We start from the raw sequence: 12047 nt of genomic DNA, 5'->3' as shown, positions 1-12047 counted from the left end.
TACCTATACAATTGCAGGTATGTCTTCTTAGTACTGGCAACTCGTTCGAAAGATTCACTTTTAAATTTGTTTGTACTGTATTATATAGGCGAAACTGAATAATAAGTAATGCTGTAACATGTGTTAGCTGAGGACTTCCTTCGCAGACTGTATACCCAGTATGATTTTACAGAATTGGACATGAAGAGTTTTTCATTTGTTGTAAACGAGATTTCTTTCAGTAAATAAAAAGGACTAATCATAATCTTCGGTTATTTTCTAATACAAAGTTCTCATTGATATGAATATTGAAAAGTAGTAAATTAACGTCTCTAAAATTTCAGGAGGACATTTCCCTTTTGGACAAACTGAAAATAATTAATTGTCCCCCCTTAACGCGTTGCGAGCGACATCGAAATATCGGGCGTCCGTTCCTCCATCGATCCGTCTGATCTTGTAAGCGCTCTCACGTGTACATTTCTTGCCAGATATTTATGAAATTCATACCAAAGGCTAATTTCAGTGACGGTCAGCTATTTTTAAAAGAGTTATGCCCCTTGGAAATATTTACTTAGTATATAGAAAATTGTATTGCACCCTCAAATGTACAATTTTTGACAGATATTTATGAAATTTATTTCAGTGGTTTAAATTACCAATGTCTTGGACAAGTTCGAAAATCTGTGCCAATGAGCAATTTGTTTTAAATTAAGCATGCACTTTGGAAATATTAATCATAAAGAAAATTGCATTGTAAGTTCTCTCAAGTGTAGAATTCTTACTAGATATTTGGTTCACTGACGCATAATTTTTTTTCGAAATATTCGACATTTTTCAAATGCAATAATGTTGTGAAAATTTAATGAAAACTTAAGTTAAGTTGTCCAATTGTTTTAGTCTAGTGATGTATTTGTGACGTCATAAATATAGTTGAATCTCTGTTAAACCTGAGTTATTGTATATTTTTTTTCAAAATTTATGACAGTTTTCTGAAACATTAATGGGCGCCTCCCCTCGCCCACATTTTTTTTTTTGCTAGAACATTCTTAATATACCATATTCTTTACTTTTCAACTTAAATTCAATGAGCGAGAGGTGGCGCCACATATGAAATAATGAAAAAAGGTTGGATAAAGTTACAAATTTATAGAAAAATGAATTAAAATGAAAAACAATTGAGAATAGAAAACGGGGGATGCGTCAAAGAGACAACAATCCGACCAAAGAGCAGAAAACAGCCCAATGCCACCAATCGGTCTTCAACATAGAGAGAAAATCCGAACCCGGAGGCGGGCTTCAGCTGGCACCTAAACAAAAATGTGTACTAGTTCAGTCAAAATGGACGTCACACTAAACTCCGAAACATATAAATGAACCAAAATTTAAAAAAAACATACAAGACTAACAAAGGGCAGAGGTTCCTGACTTGGGACAGGCGCAAAAATGCGGCGCGGTTAACCATGTTTTGTGAGATCTCAACCATCCCCTATACCTCTAGCAAGTGTGGAATAAACAAACACACAGCAATACGTACAGTAAAATTCAGTTTAAAAGAAGTCCGAGTCCGAAGTTATTCATATATCATGGAAATATATTTTTTGATATGAAGCAGATATACAATTTTTCTTATTATAGTTTCAAAAATAATACATATAGCAATTCAAACAATTGAAGAAAACACATATTTACAGGGCCGTTTATTGGGGTAACCACCTGAACTCCTTTATATCAAAGGTATAACTGATTCCTTCAAAAAAAAATAACAGAGATACAAATAATAGCAAACAAGGAACAAAACATGGTCCAATTAGCCTGACATGGTACAGACATAATATTTGGTTGGATTAAACCAGTTTTGCGTGCGCACAAACTTACCCTTTTACATATTAAGAGCGCATGTCGTAAAATTAAAATGACAAAAAAACCTATACAGTGCAGCTACCAACAGCACGAACACTAAGTTGAACAAGGAAATAAATAAAAACTAAAATTTGGAAAGCAGGACACAAATGTGCTCGCTGCTACAGGAAAATTTAAAACATAAGGCTTAAATAAAACTTTCTCGTTGAAATTTAAGATTCAGTAAAGAGTGTCATTGAAAAGGGAATGCTTTCTACGGGAATCGACATTGAAGCTAATGGCTTTTATTGTGATTTTCTATTATTAATGGGGTTGCTGCAGCAGGATGATAGAAGAAAAGTATTTAACAGCGTTACATGTATAGTGCATCTGTTGTCAGTATAATGGGTCGTAGAATGTCAGAAGAAAATTAAGTGTTGTCTTTTTAGTGAAGAAGCCAACACACTTTACAAAACCAATTGTTCATTATAGAAGGCCGTACGGTGACCTGTTGTTGTTTACATCCACATCATTTAGACTCTGGTTGACAGTTGTCTCATTGGCAATCATACCAAATCTCTTAATGTTTATATTGATGACAAAAGCTCTAATAAAGAATCTGAGTATTGTTAGGCATATTATCGTTTAGGGGTTTTAAAAGGCTGCGGATGTACTAAGAAGTGTTAAGTTGAAATAAGTTGCTGCTGGCTATTCAGCTATTCTTTAATATATTTAGAATTACCTGATTGAAGCAACACCGTAAAACATGTTCAAACCTAAATACAATTCTTGAAAATCAATCTTGATAATATAATTACGATGTCGGTAAACTGCTTGAGACCAGATACGTCAAGGTAGAATACTAATACTAGCGTTACTCGTCAAATCGTATCCAGTGGTCATGTTGCAAACAGCTACATTCAAAACACTAGTAATTATATCAGATAAACGTTTTACTTGTCTCTAATTAAGTTAATATACTGACAACCTGAAACAGTTCATGGCTACGCCCGTAAAGCTAAATGAGATCAAAAGTTTGCTTCTATACAAAAAGAATAAGAAACAGACAGCTAAGAAAATGAAAACGTTCTGAGTTAAGAGAGCTCTTGGTATTCTTCGTCTAAAAGTGGGGTTTTTCGTATACAAGACTTATATTGCCTATGTGTCTTATAACAGATTTATATTGGTATTTGTTTTTAAATGTGTATTAAAATGAAAAAAAAGGATATGTCGGGTATAAATCAATGGGACATTTATCCAACAACACAAAAAAAAACAAAAGTCATTTAGCACATTTTTTGAATAAATGTACTTATTTGAAGTCTAAATGAAGCTATGAGTTGAAAATCTAGCCGTTTGATTTTAGACATTAAAATATGACTTTTTGATTAAACTATCTGACTGTAAAGCAAACCTAACTATTGGCATTATCATGCCGTCTTTCGTCTGTAGAAGCAATGGTTACACTTCAATAACTGTATTCTATTATAGACACTTCAATAAACATTGTTTTAATATTTTTACTGATGTTTTTGTATGCATGATGTTAATAACTTGCATTGTATGTGCCTCAGAAGAGATACATGTTTCATGTAGAAATATTTGTCATGTACTAACAGTGAACCAAGTTTTTCGTTTTTTCATATTATTTTAAGTATATAATATTGTGTGACTTTTCATTTCCTTTCATTTTTATAATTAAAAAATGATGTTTTACTATATAACTAGCAAAGCAGCATAACTTATAGTATTTTTTATTTGTAAGATGGAACGAAAAAAACTGAAACGGCAACCAAATCGATTGCTTAGTTATATCAACTATTTCACAAATGTCTGTATGTACAAAAGGCAATTAATTTTATGTTAAATGTATACCAACAGTATTTTGAGATGTGTAAGCATATTGAGGCGGGTTTGGGACACGAACATTTGAAATTAATGTTCAATTTTCCATTTTTCAGCAGTTACAGTTATTAAAAGTGATGCTTGTCGAACAAAGCGGCATAACTCAGACCTGTATGTGTATGTTGTGACTACTACTGTTCTTGTGATCTTTGTTGCTGGCAACCTATAGATAAATCGATGCTTCACTTGAAAATTTATTTAAAAAACATTGTGAAGAACATACGGTTTGAGTATAGTTATTACAATTAAGGTGTATTTAAATTGTATAGCTATTTACTTAGATATAAGAAGATGTGGTATGAGTGCCAATGAGACAACTCTCCATCCAAGTCAAAATTTATAAAAGTAAACCATTATAGGTCAAAGTACGGTCTTCAACACAGAGACTTGGCTCACACCGAACATCAAGCTAAAAAGGACCCCAAAAATAACTAGTGTAAAACCATTCAAACGGGAAAACCAACGGTCTAATCTATATAAAAAACGAGAAACGAGAAACACTTAAGAACCACATCAACAAACGACAAATACTGAACATCAGATTCCTGACTTAGGACAGGTGCAAACAATTGCAGCGGGTTTAAACGTTTTAATGGTACCAAACATTCACCCTTATCTGAAACAATAGTGTAACATCACAACATAGAAAGACACACTATAAAATATCAATTGAAATGGCTTAACTCAATCAAAAGACATGTTAATACCAGTGAACATACACTGAACAAATAAATTTGATCTATGATACAACGTAAATACAAAATAAATAAACTAAGGGAAGAATAATTAAAGTAACATGTTATACCGATGTGAAATGTTAAACAATATAAGAAAAACAATATGCTTGAACAAAAATATCAGCCATTTGTAATTACTTTAAACACAGGTAAATGAAAATAATTTTGTTGTTAGGTATACGTGTACAGTTCAAATGGAGAAAGGAAATATACTCCATTATTCTATTCCTCTCAGAACTCTTAAAAACTAAGTTGTACTGTTTAGATTATTATTTAAGTTTCTAGTATCAATCATGTTCATTATTCCAAATTACACAATTTGGAATAAGTGCTTATAAGATTTCTGTAAATGATTACAATATTGTCATTGAACTTATTGTAGAGTAAAAAAGGGAAGAAAATATCAAGGTGCAATTAAAATCTATAGGTCATTCCTTACAACATTCTCTTGTTGTATAGTTTAATCAAAGCAGGGTTAAAAATAATATCCCACCAACATATTTTCGTCCTGATATGCAAGGAATATTTGCCACTAGACCTTTCATCCAATCCATCAGTCATGTGTCGTGGTCTAGTAAATAGAGTTAGGCATCTTATCGCGCTTCTTTTGAAGTACATCTGATCCCTATTGTTTTGTCTAGCATATTTGTCGTACATCTATGAGAAGTGACTAGGTACACGTCTCCCCCTGGTAAACAAATAGAACCAATTGCCATTCACTTTATGGAAACAGAACTGTTAGCATGCTGTTTTATATTTTGTGCTATATTTTTTTCATACATAAAACCTTGTTATTTGTTAGATGGTAAGGCCACGCCAATTTATTTCCTTGTTCGACGGAACCGCCCGCACATATTTTTTCTCAACGGAAAAAAATTATCTTTAAATATTCCCGCTTCCCGCATTCGGAAAAGTAATCGTGTCTTTTTCCCGCGCCGGTTTTTTAATAAATATTTAAAAAATAAAAAGCGATCGCCAGAGCGTTTTAGTCAACGTCAAATCACGACCCTTTAAACTGCTTCGAGCATTAACACAGATTTCTTATCAAAGTCAAGGACGATTCTTCACAAAATTATGCCGATTTTCGTTTTTAGAATAAAGGACGCAGAAGGAGAAGTGTTGCCTTCAACTGCAATATTGTTTGCTCTTCCAATATTGCATAGACATTAAAAAGCTTAGCCTGTCAGCTAATAAGATATAGATAAGACCGTTGGTTTTCCTGTTTGAATTGTTTTACACTAGTCATTTTGGGGCCCTTTATAGCTTGCTGTTCGGTGTGAGCCAAGGCTCCATGTTGAAGGCCGTACTTTGACCTATAATTGTTAACTTTAAATACATTGTGACTTGGATGGAGAGTTGTCTTATTGGCACTCATACCACATATTATTTATATACAAAGTGCCAAAAAGACAAAGAACACAAATGGGAACACAAAAACGACGGAGACACAGACAATTAATTAATAACACAAAAAACTAAAAAGTACACACATCACCGAACAGCACGAACCCTTAAAAACTGGGGGTGAACTCGGGTCACGGTTCCGGACGGATGAACAGTTCTTGCTTCTTGCAAGACACCCGTCGTGTTGCTAGTTATAAATCATGTCCGGTGAAGGAGGAAAGATATCTTTGACATTTCAATAGAGATCATTTAAGGCAGTTGAAATAATTATTCAATTATTCAGTTCAAGATCTGATGTCCTCAGAAAGTAACAGTAATACAAAAATCATAAATATGCTGCAATTAAAAGTGGGCATTACATGTCTTGGTGTACAGGAAAAAAAAAACACTTCAGAAGTTGATAAATTAAAGAGATGTCAAAGTACAAGTGGTAAATCAAGTTTCATACCATCTTGATTTGATCAATATTGTCAGAACCTATGATTTTATGTTTACAAAAAAAAAATATAATCGCTCGCCTCTACTTTTCAAGCTTCGCCTCAAAAATTTGCAAATTAAATTTTTCAAATCTCTCGCTCGCCCCAATTTCTGAAGTGGAAAAATCCGTAGAACAAGAAATTAAATTGGTGTGGCCTAATAAGGACATAATATGTACATGTGTATATCCATAAGAAATTTTTATGAGTTGACTTTCGTAGGAGTTTTTGAATCTGGTGAGATTTTGTTTGCCCAGTGACAATGTAGGGCGTGGGATATGTGAGCGTGCTCACTAAGGTTCTTTAATTTTTTATGTTATTTGGCTGGCTATTGACTCAGATGGACGACTTCAAACTAGGATCTTTCATAATCTTTAACTTATGATTTCTCCTTTCCAACTGTAACCTTCCCATTTCTCAGCAGTAACATAAATTCTGGAAGATCGATTGGCATGTCTCAATCGATACGTTACGCACATAAAGAGGACTTCATCAACAGGGGTGTGCTCCCGACCCAAATACTGTTACTGTAGGGTTTTATGGACGAACTACTGAAAGTTTACGGTCACCATCACTAACTGGTTGACCGATAAGATTTGCCAGTGGGTAAACTCGCATAATATGTTTTTGTGGTCTTAAATTGTAAATTTACTAATTAGTTCCTATTTCATATTGTGACATTTTGTTTGTGAATTTGCATATCGGGAGATGCATATATATTATGATACACTTACTCGGTCTCGATCTGTTTGAACTGCATGCGATTCCCAAGGTTTTTTTACCTTGAAATATAAAAAACTGAACGTTAATTTAACTATTGATCTAATCGAATCCAAACGAAGAGGTATATTTGTTTAAGCAATCTTTTGCATCAATCCTCTACGTCTATAAGTTATCTTTTCTATACTTAATGTTGATGCTTTTCAAAAATAATTTATTACTTCAGATTGATTTCACTATTTGATTTCACTTTACGATTTGACTGCGACATCGACATGTAATGTATGGTCATCCCTGAAATTCTACCATTCGACAGTAAAAATTATCCCAAAGACGGGCGTTCATTTGGCTGAGGGGATGTATAATTACCCGGTAACATTGAATAGAAAGGGGACGTTAAGTCCAATTATTCGTGCACGGAGGGTGTTATGCTCTGTGGATGTTAAAGAATCTTTGCGATAATTATAAGGGTGATCTGTTGCACGACAAATTATTGAAAGGATCTGCAAAGTGGGTCGTTCGGATAAGGCCATGACTTGAAAAATAGTGTGTGTTGATTAAGGGCAAACATTTTGCATTGCAACAGGCACCATACTTACACCCTAAAGATTTGGTGAAAAATTCTTTAACGTACATATAGCGTGGTATTATCTATACACGAGGCGTTGCTTTTAACGTTTCCATTCTGGCTAGACGTTGCTGCGTATTTATACATCCTCCACAGCTTAACTGACTCCTCTTTCTCACATGGGTTTTACTGAATGACCTGTATTTGTATACAACTTTCAAAGATTATTTTTTTATTTTTTTTTTTTATTTTAGGCCAGTACATTATATTTGCAGTTGCTCTTATAACTATTTCGCAATCTTAAAATTGTGTTTCAGGATAGTGCATTCGTGACCGCAAATATAGATGTATCGAAAAGGTCATTATTCTTATCAATTTGAGAACTAAATGATAAGAAAATAAGATCTAGGTAGGAATATATTCGCCAAAACAACAATGTGGAAGGAATTTATTTTATTGTCAGTTATTGCTGTTACTTTGACTTCGTCATTAAAGGTAAATGAAAATAGGTATATCTTAATTTAAACCATCAGATGCAGGTTTCAGATCTGTGTAATATACATTGAAACAATATTTATATTTCCTATGAAATTTTACACAGCTATGTACTTCGAATTGAACTTCCCCTTTTATTGATATAAAAATAAGAAGATGTGATGATTCCCAATGAGACAACTATCCACCAAAGCTCTAATGAAGTGTCTGTGTAAGCTATTATAGGCAACCGTACAGCCTTCAACAATGAGAAAAACCCCTAACCGTATAGTCGGCTGTAAAAGGCCCCGACATGAAAAATATGAAACATTTCAATTGATGAAACTAACGGCCTAATTTATAAGAAAACAATTTGCGAAAAACAAATATGACAACCATGAACCAACCACAACGACTGATCTACATGCTCCTGACTTGGGACAGGCACATACAGAATGTGGCGGAGTTAAACTAGTTTGTTGGTGCTAATCCCTCCCCCTAACCTGGGACAGTGGTGTAATAGTACAACATAAGAACAAACTATACAAAATCAGTTGAAAAGTGCTTAACTCATCAGATAAATACAAAGCAGAAAGCATCTAACAAAAACACAGACCGGACTTGGCAGAGTATCTATACAACCCACAACAAAAAAGACACTAAGTAAAGATTTGACAGTACTCGCAGTTACTGATAGCTAGTTCAAAACCAATAACAACTGGTTTTAAATTCGGATGAGCAGAATTTCATATTTCATTTTTAATAGCTAAATTTCTATGCATAAAAAATTTTCAACTGGACATTAAGCAAACATCAATCAATCTCAAAACAACTAGTATTTGAGCGTGGAAGTTATCAATGCCAAAATAATTTAAATTACATTTAAATTATATATTTTTGTATCTGATCTTCAATTATAGAACAGCTAAGGATTATTGTGTCCTCGCGACAATAATTCAGGTTGGAGGAGCATTTTTACTTCACCCCTGTCAGTCCGCTAATATAATCGGGTATAAACAGTTGTGAGCTACCAAACTCCTTTAACAGTTTACAAGGTTGAAAACATCAGATTTTATATTGTAGATCAGTTGTATATAGATGCGTATGTAACCGCAAAGTTGGACTAGGATATAGAAATGTGGTTATTCCTTGGTCTTTTTCAGTCCGGTAGTAAAACCCTTACCAAAGTGAGACGTCCATGTGGCCGTGCGGGATGTATTCGATGTTGTCAAGTCTGGTCAGAAAAGGGACGTTAAATTTGATACCTCGTTCAGAGAGAGCGCCATGCTCTCCGCACGTTAAAAAATCTTGCAACAAATCTTTGAGAGGTCTGTATGTGGCCTGTTAAATATCTGTCCCTATCTAATATACCCAAAATTTTCACTTGCATTCCAATTTTTCCGCCCACCTTCTGGGACGACCTCCTACTGCAGGATCTACCTATTGTATTCATTGTTAATTTGTTCTCGTCCTGAACATGCATGAAATATTTGCAAACGACAATCAATCAGTAATTGATGCAGGTACTATGTCCATGGTTTGTTAAACCCTTCTTACTGTTTATAAGGTAGAAACTCTTCATTTCGTACAACAGATGTACACACACCTTGAAGATAAGCATGAGAACAGGGTTGTTTTTTTAAGAATAATTAGAACAGATGTTGAATAATTTTTGGGAAATTTTCCCATATAGGAAGGATACATGTTTGTCTGTCAAACTCACCTTAAAGTTCAGTTGCATGTACCAGTGTAATTTGTGTGACAATTGCACAAATATGAATTTTTTTATATTCCTGATATTTATTTCCGAATTTCTATAGGCTTGTCAATCTTACTTCAGGTACAATTATGTTCAACCATCAATATACACTGAATATCTGTAGCTTGGTACATTTTTTTAATTTTCCACAAAATTGCCACTAAGTGCTACCATCGAATGCTCGTAACTAAATTAAAAAAAATAAATAAAAAAAACACGAGAAGAATGAGCCTCGTTTTATTTTACTATGATATTGATGAGGTAGTTTAACCGATATCGTCTCTCTGTTTTGTGTGAAAAGTATAGATCGTTTATTTCTATATTTAGGTTCAATGTAAACATGACTCGGAATGTGGAACGGATGAATGCTGTTTCTATCACGAAGGGCCGATGATAATGAGTAAAAGGCAGGATTTGGTCTCTTTTGCTGGAATGGTTCAAGGTAACATAATTTTAAACGGAGCCCGACATTTTTTTTTTTTTTCGAACGGGACTGCTGTAACACATTCAATGGTAACACAAAAGTCGTCATCCCGATTTGGCATTCGTGTTGTCTTTTTGTTGGCTTTAGTATACATGTGATAATAAACTCATCATAGATATTACGATTAAAATTGTGTACGGCAGACGCGCGTTTCGTCTACAAAAGACTCTATCCCTGGGGTAGAAAATCCTTAGTTTTTCTAAACAGTTTATAGTAACGACCATATCAAAAGATCTCGGGTATGAAGAGGGAGAAAAAACATAGCATAAAAAGGAATAATGAGGTTTAAATTCCTAAATTTTCATCATATCTAACTTTAATTTGGTGTTAGCGATTATGTCATTAATTTCCTTTTAATTGAAGAATAAATCAAATATTAACTTTAAGGTTATGTTTTCAGATATTACAAGTAGCTTATGGGGAGAAAGGCGATTGTTTGCTGTTGTGTTTTATAGCATTCCTAATTCTCCATAGACATCATATAGAATGTGTAATAATTGTGCAGACAAAATTGTATTTGAAAATTCCTAACAGTATTCTATTTCAACAACCGGATTATTCACACCTATATTTGATTGGATTAATATTTCTTGGAGTTTGTTCCAAATTAACTGTGATGTACTACAGCCAAACACTTGTTGAGTTATTTGTGTTGTTTTTTGACAAATATGACACTTTCCAATTGATATTTTAATTTTTTGAAGTTGTAATCTACCTTTATTATGAAGATATTGTGCATGGACCTCTATTGCGAAGACAAAGTTGACTTTGGACGGGTTTTTTTTTGGATGGTCTGTTTCTGCCCTTTTGAAGTTTATGGTCAGTGTTTCGACTTCTAAAAAATAATGAAGAGTGATTCTAGAATCCATGGTCTATTTAATGTGGTTATTAAGCATAAATATCTTAAATGCTAAAAGGAGTTTAAAATGTAGTTTGATCCGATAAATAATTTTATGTTGTAGTATGTTGTATGATTGCTAATTATGCATCTTTCAACCGGAGTCCAAATGAAGTGAATCTTAGCATCTATAGGTTAGTATACGTTCTTCAGCATTGAGCAAAACCCATACGTATAGATTAGTCAGCTATGCTATATAGGCCCCGAAATGACAAAATGTGGAGAAAGCCAACTAATTAATGAAAAAAACAATAAACGAAAACTTTGGTTTTAGGTGGATGGTGTGAAAAGTATCAACCTCAAGGTGAATACTGTAGCAGCATTGGTAAAATGAATGGACATTGTGGATGTGCTCCTGGACTAAAGTGCAAATGGATTCCAGATCCAACATTATCTATCTTACTGCAACCTGTAATCCATGCAAGAAGTATGCAAATTGGTGGACATTCAGAGTGTCAACCCTAAAATGTTTAAACAAAATAGTATGCAATAAAAATTTCGTTTTGTTGTGTTTTATACATCTCCAAGTTTTAATTTAAAAAATGATATTGTCAAATGTCTGATATATACTGCATATACAGCATGTATTATATATGACATCATGTGTTGGTTGAATCAAACAAATTGTTTATGGTTGCATATATTATATTTGTCGTCCATAAGTCGAGCGTGACATCGGAAAATATAGAAATAAAAACTAATACTGAATTTTGAAAGTATCTGCAATTTAGAAATACTTGATTTTCACTAATTTATCAATTTCGACCATCGACTTTAAAGAAAAGATTGATTAAAATGAAATAC

At 33.5% G+C, this 12047-nt stretch overlaps 1 protein-coding gene across 1 annotated transcript in view; it reads left to right on the top strand.

Annotated features, from left to right (window-relative positions):
• LOC127710304 (U3-aranetoxin-Ce1a-like) overlaps nt 1-11718 on the top strand; it is a 16552-nt gene extending 4834 nt beyond the window's left edge. Inside the window, exons 2-5 of the mRNA XM_052216104.1 lie at nt 3780-3840; nt 7946-8123; nt 10189-10303; nt 11518-11718. Of these exons, the coding sequence (XP_052072064.1) occupies nt 8064-8123; nt 10189-10303; nt 11518-11708 (366 nt within the window). The 5' untranslated portion in view covers nt 3780-3840; nt 7946-8063 and the 3' untranslated portion in view covers nt 11709-11718. The remainder of the gene's footprint in view (nt 1-3779; nt 3841-7945; nt 8124-10188; nt 10304-11517) is intronic.
• The last annotated feature ends 329 nt before the right edge of the window (nt 11719-12047 follow it).

The sequence above is a fragment of the Mytilus californianus genome, unplaced genomic scaffold, assembly GCF_021869535.1.
Source record: "Mytilus californianus isolate M0D057914Y unplaced genomic scaffold, xbMytCali1.0.p SCAF_7, whole genome shotgun sequence".
Lineage (NCBI taxonomy): Eukaryota > Metazoa > Mollusca > Bivalvia > Mytilida > Mytilidae > Mytilus > Mytilus californianus.
Note: the sequence above shows the minus strand (reverse complement) of the source record. Positions and strands in the feature narration are given on the sequence as shown.